General features: G+C 37.9%; 1 protein-coding gene across 1 annotated transcript in view; it reads right to left on the bottom strand.

Annotated features, from left to right (window-relative positions):
* KHDRBS2 (KH domain containing, RNA binding, signal transduction associated 2) overlaps positions 1-17,811 on the bottom strand; it is a 123,956-nt gene that overhangs the window by 24,355 nt on the left and 81,790 nt on the right. Inside the window, exon 3 of the mRNA XM_009885408.1 lies at positions 12,032-12,114. Within this exon, the coding sequence (XP_009883710.1) occupies positions 12,032-12,114 (83 nt within the window). The remainder of the gene's footprint in view (positions 1-12,031; positions 12,115-17,811) is intronic.

Here is a 17,811-nt window from a genome sequence, read left to right as displayed (position 1 = left end):
TGATATAAGGAGCGCTCACAAGCAGAGGCTCTGTATCTAAACAGCAGTCTTAAAAGCCAACAGAGGTTTTTAACCTCTCGTTAACTGGGACTTTTTCAGATTGACATTAGCTAAGCAAAATCAAATTCCAGTTTGACTGTGTCAACACCCATGGGAAACCACACAGTTTGTTATCCAAAAGGCTGCTGAGAATGGTGCTTTAAGGTGGTTTAAGCAAAGAAGAGCAAACAAAAGAGTTAAGATTGAAGCCACAAAACCCTGACTTTTGGGTCAATAAGCCACCTTGGGGAAGGGTGATGTTCACCACTCAGAGATCAATGGCGTTACGTACAGGAAATCACAATATTAATGAATAGGCTGCATTAGCCTTTGACCAACCTCTTCCTGCACCTGCAGGAAGCTGCTGACAAGAGACCCAGCACTAGCACCGTTACCATCTGGCTCCCTGGCTGCTCTTACAGCTTCTGTAATGTAAGGCAGCAGAGCATTGCAAAAACTGAAGAACTTGAGTACTTCTTGTTCCCTCATTGTTGTGGGTTTGGGTTTTTTTGTTTGTTTTGTTCTTCCTTCCTCTCTTTCTGTTCTTTGCTTTTTCTTGCTGAGAGATGCATCTGACTTTTTATTCCCTAATTGTGGAGCACAAAATGCGGTTGCAGCTATACAATGGGCACACTAACAGCCAAAGCTGAAAGGTACAAGAAAGAGTTCATCTGCTTTAAACACTGCTAACATGTGGTTCCATGCAGACTACTTTCTGTAGTCTATCCTGAAAGATCCTAAGAAACTGAAAGCCTTTGATTAAGAGCTAGAACTTTAACGGATTTTTTTTCCTGTAAAGACATTATTTTATCTTATTTTTCTTTCTTTATGGTTGTACTTTTTAACTGGGAGAGTATATTCTAGAATATTATAAAAATCTTTTATTAGGAAATGTCTGGGAAAGAGCTAGTCAATTTAGAAAAGAGGCTTTTGATCAACCTTGGTTATAACTCAGCCATTACATAATAATTAGGCTTCTTTTGTGAAATAATTGAATTGGTCCAAACTAGAGATTCAGCTGATGCCGGTGAAGTTCCACAGTTCAGATTCATTATCAAACAGATGAAAAAGTTCCATGCTAGACTTTGAAGAAGTAAGAATAAGTCTTGAGAGACTTCCCTCTTTGTGTTGTGGCACTCAACAATGTGAGAGTGAACCAATATTGTGTTTTAGGATTGGCACTCTCTGAAGAGGGATTCCCAGCCTTTGCCACCTTGCAATCAGCATCTATACTTTAGACATATATATACGTGTGGATATTTAGACATATATACACATGTGTGTATATATATATGTATATACGCATATACATATTTAGACATAGAGATACAGATAAATGAAACTTTAGCACTCCTTGTAGAAATATCTTAGTCTGGCTTAGGTTCAGACAACAGATTCTAGAGTCAAGCTAACACCCAGGATAATTCACAAGGATCCCTAGAGGTGGGATTCAATATTTTAGACAACTCTCAGTTGTTTTCACTTCCTCAAATAGATCCTTTGAGGTCTTAGTCTCCTATCTCCCATTATCTTCCTCTTTCTCAATCCCTTTTCTGTTGAGTAATCCTTGGAGTTTACAACTTTCAACATCGATAATGGATACAATCGAATACTCTGCTCCTATGCTAACAGGATCCTGTCTAACGCTACTGCAGTCAATTTATGTAAGACTGCATTTGTAATGCTTCTACCTCCTACACAAGGGAGGGAACAAGCAGGGCTTAACACATAGTTGGCCATGAAAGAAAAGCTGTTTACACAAAGCAGTATGCTTCTGCTCGGAAGACAGGTGAGCAAGGTTTGCATTCACATGAACTGCAACATATGCAATTTTTATAAAATACTATTTCGTAATATTTCATAGTGGAAATGTGCGAATAAAGAAATAATCCTAGGAATCTGAAACTTACTGGAGCATCTCTACTCAACAGAGCATTACATCTATAGAAAAGATGAGAAGTCTTTTGAATAAAGGAACTTCTTGTGAGATTCAGCCTTAAATCACAAATATAGTCCTTCAGTGAATAGATCTTTAGAACTAATGGAATAATATGGGTAAAATCTCCCATTTTCTGAAAGCTCATTTGATCGTATCCAATATTTTTCAGAGAAGAATGTCTCCACTACAAGACTCCCTGGATTTATTCAGTAGCTTACAACATGCCTGAAGTTAAACTAGGTCTTATCTGTCTCCAGCATTTTCCTACATTTGATTTCATGCTACTGCAAACCTGAATTTAAAAATAAAATAAATAATGAAGCCAGTAGAGTTATACAAGCATAGGAGTGGAAAGCCATCATAATTGCAAGATGACTTTGGGTTCTGAACGTATTGCAGTAACTGAAATAGAAACCAATTTGCCATTTATTTGCTACAACCACGGACACACGGGGATTTCTATTCAAATATAATGCATACTGCTGTACTTTTCTCACAGACACAGAATTATGACCGAGTATTTCAGAATATAATATGAAATGTCTGCAGATGCAGTATTTGCAAAAGGAATGGAGCAGAATTTTAGGAATCCTACCCAGTTTTAGAGGAAAAACTTTTCTCTATTTCAGAGTAACAAAATTTGATTCTATTTTGCTTGTGGAATCAAATAAACTAGAAGTGGCATTTGAAAACATTTTCTGATGATGAATGCCGTAAGTGGATTGCTGTGAAGATACATAAAATGTCATATTCTAGGCTTCCTGCCTTGATTGATTTCAACAGGTTGGGAATAAAACACAGGGAAATCTTTATTTATGAACAGGTGGATATAAGCACAAAGCCAAAATGAAATATGACAAAGTATAAATACAATGCATACTGGTTAAAAGGTGAGAAAGTGCACAGTAGAGAAAATATGAATATCCCATTTTACAAAGAACCAATGTAACCACTCTACCTATTGCAGCTATATGTGTCTATATATTTTACTATATAGCAGTATTTTGATAGTGAAAGAGAAGTGAGTAAACCTTTGATCATATCACAAAAAGATTTAACCATGTGATAATCTTCTAATAAATTAATGATTCTTCACAGTCCTGTCTAGCCATCATTTTTAAACTAAGGACAAAATTGTTTCATTTAACTATGGATAATTCTCTCCACAACTAGCCTGCAGGAACATTTTACAAAGCAAGTAGCCAAAAACAGCAGGCCTGGTTGATTAAATAAAGGTATCTGATCATTGCTTTAAGCATTTACTGGATTCATTCTACATTCAAGGAAGATCATTGACATCGCTCAGTGTTTTCTTTCTGAATGCATCCCAACATATAAATCTGAGAAATGCTGTTAACTAAAGTTCCTCAGCAAGACATTAGGAAAGAGAGTCTGTGAATGACTGAGTTTCTCAATGGCAACTCTTAAGTCTTTGTCTTAAGACTGTTCAGAAATATTTGCTCCCTAGTTCTTTGGTGTTCAATTAAACAGCCAAAGATCTTACTTTCACCCTGAGTATTTCTGTAATCTTTTGCTTGGAAATCCCTCCACAACATTGTAGCTGGGGATTCAATTGGATGGAGGTTCCAAATATCTTTGGCCACCTCAGGGAACACTGAACTACACTACTAGTGGTAGGTACAAACACACCAGGGGCATTGGCAAGAGATAGAAACTTAGCAGAAGTCTGCCAGGTTTCTCCCCCCTCCCCAGCTGTCTATCAGCAGGTAAGGAAACCGATAGCTGTCATTTGAAGACTCAGTCCAGAAACAGGGATCAGAACTTACCTGCTGTACAACAATGGTTTTCCCAAGTAACTGGCAATGGTTTTCCCAAGTAACTGTTGTAATTAGATTTTGAGAAGTTTTCAAATGAAGTTTTCCTTCAAAAATTTATCAAAAAAGGTTCTGCACAAAATGGGATATAAGAGTAATTTCTGTCATGCAGGTAGAAGATTTTCAAGGATTTTTGATTCAAAGATCTTTGAAGAACTCATAAGCTTTTCAGCTGTACAAGTCTAGCACTGTAACATGCTGATCAGCTACTTGGATTTCTAGACTTTACAGTGCTAATGAATTAATGCGGTTACATCACTTACAAGGACAAAGGTGGCCTCTAAACTGGGTGCCTCCAAGACAGCTATCACATCAGCAAAAGCTATGAGCAATCTCAATGCTGCTGCTATCTGTCCCTTAGATCCACAGCAGAAGGTTTTTAGCAATTCAGTCTTGTAGAATCGTGACAGACTTATTTAATCTTCTCATGACTTCAGATGTCAGAGAGAAGACTGACAAAACAGGTTTTGTGTTGTAATTTGCACTAACTATTGTTGCATGTACCCTGGCACTGTTGTAAGAAGTTTGTGTCAATACTTGAAACTAAAAGGAGCATCTAAGACAGTTTATGCTTTACATGAGTTGGCCACGATATTAATTTCTTTTGTAGTGGCAAATAAAATTAACATAACTCTTCAGTCTCTTGATAATTCTGTATCTAAGATTTTTTTTCCTCTAATGAATTTTGCCCCTTTTCAGCATGTTAGGAGATAGTCTAAAAAAAGAATGTTCATCCAGTGCTGCATTGTACTGTATTATGAGATGTATGATAGTCTTCAGTTTATGTACATTTGCATATCTAGATGAAAATGCTACCTGTAACAAATTAAAATCTGATATCTTTATTATGAGATCATCCTGAAGGAATGGACTAGAACTATTTACTGTAATTTAACACAACATGAAAAATATATTAAAAAAAAAAACAACAGTAACCTACTCTATTAAAAACACATTTACTTTTTCAGTGCTTGAAACATCAGATTTATTTTAATTGTTCCTAAAAGGATTTCTATCAGTCATAAAACCCCCACAAATCAAAATGGAGTTTGAAAATGGGGTTACTTTCTTTTTATTTGTAACAAAACAACTTCCTTAGTCCAATTAGATTATCCTGTGTTGTTATCTTGAAGTAAACCTAGTCATGAATGAACAAAAAGGGGAAAAGGTAACAGAAAATAGAGCTAGAAGGGGCCTTAAAATGTCACCTAGACCATTTCATCTATCTATAAACACAGAAATTTATTTACGTGATTCTTTACTGAAATTTGTCTAATGTGGTTTTAAAGCTATGGTGATAGAGACTACTAAGCGCTCCAGTCCTGTGGAGCCCCCTCCTAATATTAATACTAAATTTCTCTTACTGAAACATAGAGGCATCATTTTTTGCTGAATCCCAAAGGAGCTTGGAGAAAAGAATAGTCCATTGGGTAGGGTCCATCAGAGAACATGTACACCCAGAAGAATTATGTACTGTTTTGTAAAGACTGCGTGTCTTTACAATTGTACTAGTCTGAAAGTGTTATTTCACTCACAGCCCTGTTTGTGAAGAACTCATCTTTGGAAACAGATGTACATACAAAGTCTTGCTATCTGGAGGTCAAGCAAGGGTAACCAGGATGAACTAGAGCAAATATACACTGCTGATGTAAATAATTCCTGGAGATTCAGCTGGATAAAATATTCTTTGCTTTACTTCCTAAATAATTTTGCAGCATGTCTCTGTACTGAAGTGATTGTACCTTAAGCCGCATAAGCAACACGGGCTGAACTGTGGTCCATGTTATATTCCTGCATATCAGATCAGAAATAAGTAAGTGATCCCTAAATCCCCTGTAAGCAGCCCACGCTACAGAAAAAGGAGCTGTAAACACAAGCTATACAGTAGATAGCATGAACTTAACAATAGAAACAAGAATAACCAGGAAAACAAAGTTTCTTTTCAAAGGCAATAACTTGTCGTATAGTCAATCTCAATGGTTGAATGTGGTCTTGAAATTTTCAGTGGGTCTGAGCTGTTGTAAGTACGTGACTCAGAATTGCAGAAGCTATTACAGGTTCAATTGATAAGTATTGCTATGAACATACAGTTACTGGGATACGACTACACTGATAAGGCCATAGCAACTATCTGCCATGGCAGGAAAGAGGACATAGGCATCATATATGCGCTGAAACATGTTTTTCTCATATTTTTGTTACTAGCATTGAGAAACAGTAGCCCAATGGGACTTAGCACATGAGAGCACAGCAGTATGAACCACAGATAATTATATCTTTTGAATTAAATATAATTCAGTTAAGTGAAAGCTATGCCAGTCAACTTGAAATTCTCTGATACTGCACCTTTCCTTTCTCTCTTCTTTCAGTCCTCTAAGATAATTTCATTTTGGCCATTATCTAACTCAATGTATGTAATTATTCAGAGCACGTAAAAACTTAGAATTTAATTCAGATGTACCAATGCCATCTTTCTTTATGTTACGATTTAGATTCTATATTACCATTAACTTCTTAGAGAGGAAGTTCAGAGATGACATGACCTATAACATGCCTTTTTGCATCAGAAATGGAAGTTGTTTGCTTAGCAGATGCAGGATGGGTTTTCACAGTGTGCATTTGATGGACTAGACAGAAGTCATTGTTCCAAGATGATTTGCATACCAGCGCAGAATGTGTATCTAGGGGCCTGTTGCCTATAGCATTACATAAAATATTTGCAAAATTAACAGTAAATGTTTTGCCAAAAATTGCTGTAAGGTCCTAAAACTGGGTTACTGTCACTAGTGAGGGCTGGGTCCAGGCAGGCAAGAGAAATGCCCTTTACCCACGTCCTCTTGCAGTCACAGCACAGATGAAGATATGTCATGAGAAGGCCTGTGTTACTGTGGGATGGCATCTGTAACAGGAATGTTTTGCACTATTTTCTTCTGTCTTTTATCACTGAATTATTTATTCTTCTTGTCAGTATGTTACAGGTTTTCTGGTATTTGCAAATCTATTTCCAGCCTAGGATGGGAGTCACAGACTCTTCTTTCTTTAGTAAGCACCCACACAACAACTCATATTGCAGCTGAACTACGTTTTTAACAAAAGTCAGACAGAACAAAAGGCAGAAGAACAAGCCAACCAACCAGCCCTGGAAAGCATTGCCAATATGCCAACTACCTGTTCACAAAAAAAACAGAACTGATTGATGTGTGAATGTTCATGCCGGGCACCGTGGAACAGGGAAATTATACCAAACCCAAACTTTACGTTTCAATGGACAATCACTGACTTCCTTTGCTTTTCCCTGTCAGGCACGATTGTTTACACTGCATATGGTATAGAACATACCCTTCCTGGTTCGTCCCATGACCTGCCAGTCAGTCCCAGATTTCCTTAGTATCTCTTTTGGCTGTGAGACATGGTACCTTTGAAATGAAACTGCTGGTGCTGGCAGAGACACAAAGGTCACAGATGACTATAGATGTGGTAGCAAAGCTGAAGATAGCTCTGCTGGTCATCAGGGTTCTCAGCTGATTCCTCAGCAACGGATCCACAAAATTATTCTATTGGCCTTGGCTGAAGAGTTTGGCCACACTTCGCATTCGATACAGTCTGATTCCCTACCGTCTTCTGAGTAACCAAAGAGGCAGATCTTGCAGATCCTCTCACAAAACTTTTCATCCTTTTCTCCTGGTGATCTAGTGTTCTCAGCCCATGAATCCTGGACAGTGGTGGTGGTTCAACAGACTTAAAAGTTCCTGCTAAGAAAATCAAAAACTGTATCGTATTTTGAAAACTAATAGGATTCTCCTACATCTGCTGTGTTACAGCTGAGTTGGAAATTCATACTGCTACCATTTCAGAGTTTTGTTTTATGAGATTGATTGTTGCCCTGTAGAAATCATATTTATTTCTTTAAATCAGTATCTGAGTGGGAATGGACAGGAAGAATGGTTGCCACCACATGTTCCAACATGGTTTGAAGGTAAGAAGCCATTGAGAACATCAGTGTGCTTGAACTGCTAAGAATCATCCAAAAAGTGGACAAGCAGCATACCTTTACAGGCCTGCACAGGAATGACATCTACATTAGAAATGGAAGCTGGGCAGCATCTGATAGAATGGCTGACAGGTGAGGGTTGAGTCTAGCTAAACACCTGTGAGGTGAGAGTAGTTTTGTGTAATACCAGAATTCTGTTAGACAACCAGAATATACTTCTTACAAGTTTTTAAGTATCAAGTGCAAGGTGAGTGGAAAACTTAGATAGATATTAACTGGTTGCTGAGATAAGACAGTGTTGTTTGAGAACATCAGAAAGAATTATTTCCTTTACCTCCCTTTCGGCACCTCATCATTGACACATGTGAACAGGCAATGGTGAGGAGCAGGGATGGCAATCATATTCAGAAAGGGATTTTTACTTCTGAATAGCATGTCTAGGATTTACATTTTTAACCAAAGTTGTCAGACTAGAGGTTGAGGAGGTAAATCTAGCTGGCAGAAAGGGTTTGAGTGTTCTCTGCCTGACTTCCAGGTATCTAGGGAATAGTGTATAAACTTAACAACTATAGAATATCTCCTCTTGTGTCTGGGCAGAGGTACTTATCCCTGAAAGTCATCTTCAAACTGCATAGAAGGGAGAGGAAGAGAGAGGAAAAAGAGGTTTCATCAAGAAATTCGAAGTGCTGTGCAACATTGCCTATGGGAAGTATGTCAGAACTGATATCTTCCACTGCCCACTGAAATGGTTGTCTCCTTGGTTTTTTTTGTTTTTTTTTGGCATCAGACAAAGCTTTCATTCTAATTACCTCAAAAACTGTATTTTGACCTCAGTATGAAAAAAATTCTACAATGAGCAAGGTTTCTAAATGCCCTTGCTAAAACTGTAGCCTTTTATGTAATCTTGTAAATAATGGTTATAGACACATTTGGGAAGAGCAGCTAGTTGTTCATTTAAGTCTTTGTCCTGAGGTTCCACCTTGTGTTCTGGGTAGTCATTATAGGACAAGAAGATGAGAAGGAAAAAAGCTAGCTTTAGAAATACAGCTTCTGTTAGTTAAAGGAAGACACATATCAGGCAATATAGACTGTAGCAATAACTGTTTATGTCATAACCCGTCATTCTCTCCTTCCTAAAATAAAACTCCCCAAACATAATAAGGTACATGTTGCACTTACCATAGCAAGGGTCTTGCTGTTCTTTCTTCAAGTTGATTATTGTGTCCGTTTCAAAGTGCTCTTGAGGTGCCTCTTAGCTCATACAGCCACACAGACTTATTGTAGGTTTCATTCAGGCCTGATCCCAAGATTCTGTCATGGTCTCTTCCGCAAGTGACCCCATCCCCCTATTTCAGTCTAAAAATCAGACTGCTATCATGACGGACAGAGCTGTTTGTTGGGAAGGGTGGCAGTGGAAGAGTTCATTAGAGAAGGACCTATCCAAAATATATTGCTGGGCGTGCAAAACTATCCCTGATCTTTAGTACAAATCTTCAAATAACTGTGCACGGAAGGACAGCATTTATCTCCATTTCCATCTGGATGTTCCTGGGACTGGGTATTTTTTATGCTCCTTCTACTAAATCATAATCCTGTGTTGTATCACAGGGGTGTGTGTTGACAGCATGCTGATTTTCTCTGCTGTTAGCAGACCCTAATTTACAAAAAGTTTAAATCAGACCTCTCGGACAACGAGGACTAAGGGTCCCTGGAAGGAATATACGGTCGGAAAGCCTCTGATGAGCAAATGGGAAGTAGATGTAAAGTCTAGAAGACAAAGGTATATGTAACAGGAGTGGTGGTGTCCTGAGGTTCCACCTCAGTCTTCACTCTGTGCATTGGGTGAGTAGGAGAACAAAGCACGACTTGATATGTTCTCTGCTGTAAAGCACGCTGAACTTGGCTTGCATTCAGTCCGTCCATTCCTTCTCATCCATCCCCATCCCTATTCCACCCTCCTTCTCCCTCCCCGCCTTCTTCAATGTGAAGCAACAATGAGAGTAAGGCTTGGTCAACATGTGTGGTGAGACAGTCAGACGAGCTCGTATCTTCTCTAAGAATTTCCATATTGATTCCTTAGTGAGCCATAAAAAGCAAAACGCTGCCCTTAACATGAACTGAAATCTTGGAACTCTGCATTAAGCCACCTGCAGAGGGCAGTAATGATATTTTTCTCTCAGCACAGACATTGTCTACAAGTTTTTGTTGATGTTTTTCTTGTAGATCACATACTGGATGAGAGGAATAAGTACTTGGAATCAGTACAACTTATCTTCTTTGTTAGGTGTGGCATGATATGTCTTTCCCATGTGACTGGAGTATACTAATAACAAGAGCTGAGATCAGGAGAGAACTTTTTGGTATATACATCTAATCAAGTATTTTGGTCATACTACTTTATTCTATTGTATTATTTTGGCTCAGTAGGGAGGCATTTCTGTGAAGCTAAGTGGCCAACAAGGTACAGAAGTCCAAACTCCATATCTAATGGTCCATTTGCTCTGTAAATCTTTGAAATAAGTAGTATGTTGTTCCGAAGATGCTCTCTTTGAAATCAATAGACTACTTCTGGCACTCCACATGGGTAAGTATGACTGCATGTCCTGCCATGTATTACAAAATGAAATGTTATAGTTGCAGATTTTAAATATATTAGGCATCCTGGAGGTAGCTCACATTTATAGAAAACATATCTGATGACTAAACTTAATAGCTGTTTAATTGACAAAATTATGTGACTCTTCATAAGTTTTCTTTCTTGAGTCACTGCCAGTTCTAGCTTGATTATAATACACTCCTCATAAGCTTGATATATTTGTCATTTAGTTGCCTGAGACATCAAGTTGCAAAGAAATTACAGGTTAATTCAGATGATATAAAGCAATGTCATAGCAGAGAGATTTCCAGCTAATTATTATTTTTACACCAGAGGCAATATCTCCTGTGACAATTCACTATTATAGCAAAAGATGGGCTGAATTATTTTCAAAAAAGTTGGAGTACATTTGACAACAAGAATATCTACCTACACAATGACATGATGGGTGCAGCCAGTAATGTATAATTACTTAAAAGTGCAGTTAAAGTATACTTGATGGGGTTCACATTTAGGTGTGACAAATCCTTTTAAAGATTCTTCACTGGTTATAAAAATACTTACAAAGTATTTTTTATCAGCCTGAGTGCCACTCACTACAGCAGTTCTGGAGCTGCACATAATTCTGACAGACATTTTCATCAGCAAAGCATTCAACAAAAAAGATGGTTAAACAAAAAGCAAATTTAAGGTCCTCTGGTCTTCCGAGTGCTGAACGCTGTACATATACATTGCTTTCTTGCCCAGTGAGAATCACAGTAACTCAGTTAAAAGCTATGTCTTTTCTTCTTAAAAATTAATTTGCTTTTCCACAGTCTTACATGTACTCTTAGCAACCCATAAAAGCAGTTTCTGAACAATTCTGAATAATTTCTGAATAAACCCTTTTATCCTTCAGCTTAACTGTGAAAAAGATGTCATTCCATATTTAATAAACATGGACCAACTGTCAAATTAATATATGAGTGTGTATGGTGTATGAGCACATAAAAGGTGATCGTTTTTGTTGCCTTATTTTAGTGACACAAATCATAAAAGATGTGAAAGTAATTTTCCCCATTATCGCACACAGTAAGGACATAAAATAAATTTCCAAACTTGGTTGCTTTTACCAATTCTGAGAGTTACTGAGAAAATAACTGGCTAAAACGAGAAAATTTCAGCCCTAATTCAGGCATGCAGTTCCCTCCTATAGTTTACCTTGATGATGGATGCAAACCAGTGGCAGGTATTTACCATCATAATTAATTTTTTTTTTATTTCCTTCTGGTTTTGCCCGAAACATTGTAAAAGCCATAAATACGAGATGCCCTTGACAACTTCACACCAGTAAACAAACAAGTTCAAAGTGACATCAGATAAGAAAATGATGTAATCTCTTGCTTTTAAAAAAAAAAACAAACACTTACTTCGCACCAATTTTAAAAGTATAGCTGCTTGTATTTTTGATTCATCTAAATAATTCTGTCTATAAACTCTGATTGCCATTACTACTTTTTGACAGCCTTTTAAAGTACTGTAAAATTTGTAGAATTTAATGTGGAAAATAAAACAGGAAATTCACATGAAAAGCTAAGAGGAAAAAAAAAGGTGTTCTTTGAAAAATTAAATGTAAAAGTACAAATGCTTACCTTTGTGTTTGGGTGGCGTAACTGTTATCATATGCCTCATAGCTTGGATCATCATATTCACCCCCATATCCATCATCGTATCCCTAAGGGAAAAATAGAACACCACAGCTTAGAAGACTGATAAATCAAAGCATATTGCCAAGCTGTAGAAGTAACTTCATCACCGTATACATGCTATGTTTGCCCAGTATTAAGTAAAACACGCAGTCTAATGATGAGCATTGTGAATCATGAAGAACAACCTGTACATTGCAAGGGTAAAGAAATCAGTTACTCATTTAAGAACTCAGATTATTCATTGATAAACTCTGGTGTATTGTCCAAACCACAGTGCTTCAGTGGGATCTATGTAGAATACTGATAAATGATAATGAAAACAATCAGGTCCTAGCAATTTGTTATATGAATGGTTCCACAAATAGCTATAGGTAAAATGAAAAAATGGCAAGAAAAATATATTGACTATGCAACATTATTAAGAATGTTACTGTGATAAGATCATAATATTCTGTCTGTTTAAAAAAAAAAACAAAACAAACAACCTATGAGAAACAATATTTGTACATGTTTGTGAAGGAAGCAATGGGCTGTGATTTTTGGAAATAACTTAGAGCAAGCACCTTTTCCTTCACTGAGCATCCCACTCTTTTTAAAGGCACGCTTTTCTGTGACAAGTTAATGAACACTTTAATACAGGTTCCTCCCACCTAATTTAAGGGTCCTACCACAGGGCTCAGACAAATACTCAGTCTGCCTAAGCTCAAGAGACACAAGCAACTTCAGAAGGTTGTTCAGCTCATCTAATGCCTGAATCGTCTACTGAGGGAGCCATGGGCGATTATGATCCATTGTAGCTGCCTCTGAAACAAAGAGTGCTCAGGAATGAGACAATAAATAAAGAGGTAATCTAGGAGATGACTTTTGATTTACTCTTTTCATAGAACAGAACAACAGAGTAGGCAAGAAATGCTGTAAAGAAAGACTTTTTTTTTTCTCTATGCCTTTTGGGAGCCAATATTTTTGGTTAAATAGAATCATAGAATAGTTTGGGCTGGAAGGGACCTTTACAGGTCATCTAGTCCAACCCCCCTGCAATGAGCAGGAACATCTTCAACTACATCAGGTTGCTCAGAACCTCATCCAATCTGACCTTGAATGTTTTGCATCTACCACCTCTCTGGGCAACCTGTTCCTACCTCATTGTAAAAAATTTCTTCCTTCTATCTAGTGTAAATCTTCCCTCTTTTAGTTTAAATCCATTAGCCCTTGTTCTATCACAACAGGTCCTGTTAAAAAGTTTGTCCCTGTCTTTCCTGTAGGCCCCCTTTAAGTACTGAAAGGCTGCAATAAGGTCTCCCCACAGAGCCTTCTCTTCTCCAGGCTGAACAACCCCAACTCTCTCAGCCTGTCCTCATAGGAGACGTGTTCCAGCCCTCTGATCATTTTTGCAGCCCTCCTCTGGACTCACTCCAACACATCCGTATCTTTCCTGTGCTGAGGGCTCCAGAGCTGGATGCAGTACTCCAGGTGATGTCTCACCAGAGCAAAGTAGACGGGCAGAATCACCTCCCTCGATCTGCTGGCCACACTTCATTTGATGCAGCCCAGGATACGGTTAGCTTTCTGGGCTGTGAGTACTCATTGTTGGCTTACGTCCAGCTTTTCATCCACCAGTTTAGCAGTAAAACTTTCAGCTTGCAGTAAAGGAAAGCTTTTCTGGGCAGGAGCGAGACTCCCGTTTTGAGACTGGGGAATGGCCTCTCCCAGAATCTGAGGTCCACACAAACCTCGTCATCTTCCATTTCAGGTGGAAGTACACCAGTTTGACTTGCCTTCATTAGTACAAACTCATAGCAAAAAGTACAGTTAAACACATATCCCTGCAGAACACAGTGATATATTTAACATTATATGGCTAAATACACAATCTTTCTTCTGGGGACAGGATGAGAGAAACAATGAACCACAGGAGGCAGATCTCAGTCACATCGATTAGTATGCAGCTGGGCGGGATCCTGCTACTGCGAAGATGAGGGTGATGCAATATATATAAAGCTGAATAGCCAGAGGAAAGACATTTCAGCGTGCTTACCCACCATATGAGAGAACAGGAAAGGCAACAATTACGAACGAGCTGTCTCAGTTTCTTGACGCCTGAGGTGGATCAACGTTCAGCACCAGCAGGGCAGAGAACACTTGTTAATATTTGACACTGCTGTGGGTTCATGTTACAGATTTTAACAGCCTCCCTAAAGGCTCAGAGCAGGTCAATACTGTGCAAATGGTTCAAGTGGAATGGTTGGAAAACAAGAGAGAGTAAAAAAAGCATAAAGCATCTTTAATAAAGAAAAAGTATTTTCTGGATAATGTTCTCTTATTTGTGCCAGTCTTTATGAGAATTATTTTCTAATCCTACAGGTGAACGTTTTAGGTAAGGTACACACTATCATTTCTTCAAAGTTTAATACGGTGTATCGTACCCAGACATTCAAATCCCAAAGAAGCCTTTAGGCATCTAGAATTGAGATACAAAAGAGTTCCTTTCACATCCTTGAAGTGCCTCAAACTCACTGAGCATTTTTGTTCTCATTAACCTTCAGGTCCCCAGAACCTACAACTTTAATGTTTGAAAGTATTTCTTGCATGCACATTTCGAGAGATGAGACATCCAGCTCTCATGTAGACCCTGTTAAGATACAGAAGCTATGAGTCTGAGGACATTCAAATTCACATATCCTATGCTCTGCGTGTGATGGGAATGGTGTTCCCAAGAGCAGTTCTGCAGAAATCCAGAGACCAGAACCCAGGATGCCCTCTCCAAATGCAGTGCAATCTTTAAATCAGCAATAATAATGCATGCACTCTCTGGGTCTATTAGTTCGTGTATTAAAAACAAACAAACCACATTAAATTGATAAACATTCTGTATATGTATACTGATAGGAACAGACCTGTCCTCTTAGAGAACGTAAGTTACTACTGCTGTATCCTCAACTCATTGAAGGCAAAATGATTGATTAGCCATGCTGTTAGTATTTTGAATAGGACTTTTTTCTTCTATAATTTCTACAATTTGTTTCACCTGAAATCTTCACATGTATGTGTATAACACTTAGACCTTCCATCCTGTGTGTAAGTTCTAATACCTTTTAATTGCTGTGCTTTTCAAGCAGAAATATCTCAGATAAAGCGACTTTGGGCCTGATCTGATCAATGTCCACCACTGGAGAATCCATCTCCACATTCATCAGAATGTTAGAAAATTTGCATGAAAAGTTGATAGGGTGAAGCCACCCAGTTTCAGTGAAGGGGAAGCAAGTACTTCCCTAAATCTTCAGAGTTCTTTGAAGAGGTTAATGAGGGTGCAGGTAAGCAGGACCTGAGGGAAACAGGTTCCTTTGAACTCTAAAAAGTTACTGATGCGGTTTGATTCTCAAGGCTGTCCAAGGGACTGGGGTTGGTTGCCTGGGAGGATTCTTTTCCTGTGTGAGAAGTCTTTTTCCCCATGATAGCTGCCACCATTCTCCAGAAGAAAAAAAGCTTACTGGAATAAACTGAAAAATATGAAACAGGTGAACTCTTAGAAATATTCAAAGTCAAACTGTTAGCCATTTCCTGGCTAGGTTTTTATGCCAGAGTATCTTTATTTCAGGTAATTCTTAATTAAACATCTTTCCAAAACATAAGAAAAAGACCTCTTTGCTTTGTGTTAGAGGAAAGCAAAGAGAGTCTTTCAATGAGTAGGATTTGCTCTGGCCTTGCAGTGATACATCCTGAACTGGAGATAAAGGAACAGAAATACACATCTAGAGCTGCAGTAGGGCTAAAAATGTTTTCAAACAAATATGGGTGATTTTCAGGAGTTTTGGTACAGTTTAGATTTAAATAAAAATAATAATTTAAGGAAAAATTCAAAATACAACTCAATTCGAGAACAGACTAATTTGAAAATGAGTATATTTAAATATTTACCAGTCTTTCCCCACAAAGTGAAGATAGGAAAAACTCTTGGAAGAATCTCAGAACAGCACATGAAATTAGCATTGGGAACACTCATTTCAGGAGCAAATACGCACTACTCTACCACTAATAAAGAAAATTATAGTCCAGAAAAAAAGGGGCGTAGAAGAAAACAAGGGCATAATTGGAAAAAAGGCTTATATTCTACTACACGAGAAAAAAAATAATTATGAATTTGATTCAACACCCAAGATATCACGGAGAAAGATGTATTTTATTTATTTATACTTCCTCAAATCTTCTCCAAGTTTCAGATGCTGAAGCAAATATCAGAAATGCAAACAAAATACTAAGTATCATCAGTAACAAGGATATCATAATCTAATGAACCCGATCTCTTTAAACATGAATTTCCTTGAATTTCCTACTTAACGTTAAAACCCTATTTCAAACAATAACAGCCCACACTGAAATGCACCAAGTTTAAATCACCTCTTCTCTGAATAGCCTTAGAAAATAGGATTTTCACAGCATGCTCTGAAAAATGATAGGTTTCAGCTCTGGGAAACTAAGAAGGAAAATAATACTTCTAATCAAATCTGCCCTACTTGCAATATTTTACATATGTCCTGGTAATAAATGATAAAATACATTGTAAGGAAGTCAAAACTAATTAGTTTTTTATAGAAGATAGCCCAAATCGTTCTAGAGTAGCAAACTGCAAAATATCTAGACTTTTTCTTTTCTTTAAAAAAGCAAAACACAAACAACAATACATCAAAATGAAGTGAGTTATGCAACTCTGCACTTCACTTGGCAAATATGCGAACAAGAAAAATGTTTGCATCCAGAGAACCAGGGCAGCCCTACTAAGCAGCTGCTGCACCCAGCAGGACACAAAAATCAGTACTGTACAATACAGAAGGTGAGGGTATAAAAATCAACCTCTAATTGTAAACCCACTTGTTTCCTAGTAAAGGGAATACTTTCTGCGTACTCTCTGTTATTTTCTTCTCCTTGCTTCTATAAATCTGCAAATGCTGTCTTACTCTCTTTTCTGTTGTGGCTTGACCGCATCCATATTTTCTCACGCATCTGTATCACCTTGGCTTAGAGGGCTGAAAGCTAGTTGTCCACCGCTAACCTAGCAGTAGATTGCCACAAGAATCACAGGGTAGAAATAAAACATTTTTAGAGGGTAATTCATCCCACATACATTGACACCTATTTGAGCACAAGCTGAATTGCTCTCTAAATGAGAACTTTCTTTCCAATGACTATAAAGGGAGCCCGGGACGGATGTGTTAGATTTAGATAACTAACCTTTAGGTATGTAAGTTAGTTCATCGTTTGAATGAATTTATTGCTCAGAGAAAGCTGAGCTTGTAAAAATCAGAGCTGCTAAGATTGATTTTGAAGCGACTGGAGACCCAGAATGCCATCAGAATGCTGTGAATGATGCATGGGGATGCGTGGACATGGCAGAACAGAATCTCAAACAGACGGTATTCTGTTCAGAGGAGATTTCGGGTTAGACAGTCTGGCATGCAACTGACCACACAGCTACAACTCAGGAAATGCTAACAACTATGGGAAAACTTAAATCTCACTCCTTTCACTGTATATGAAATGTTGGAGATAAGATAGAGATACATCTGGGAAGCCTTCTCTTACAGATGTATGACTCACGCCCTTGGCTAGTCATACTGCCTGTTTCGCTAAATAAATCTTAAATTTTTTCCTGCGAAGAGCATTTAAGGTGATTAAATCACGTCACAGAGAAATCACAATTTTAACCAAAGTTAAAACAGATCACAGCT

Source organism: Charadrius vociferus, unplaced genomic scaffold, assembly GCF_000708025.1.
Source record: "Charadrius vociferus isolate BGI_N301 unplaced genomic scaffold, ASM70802v2 scaffold945, whole genome shotgun sequence".
NCBI lineage: Eukaryota > Metazoa > Chordata > Aves > Charadriiformes > Charadriidae > Charadrius > Charadrius vociferus.
The sequence above is the reverse complement of the archived record's forward strand: the minus strand, read 5'-3'. Positions and strand labels throughout refer to the sequence as shown.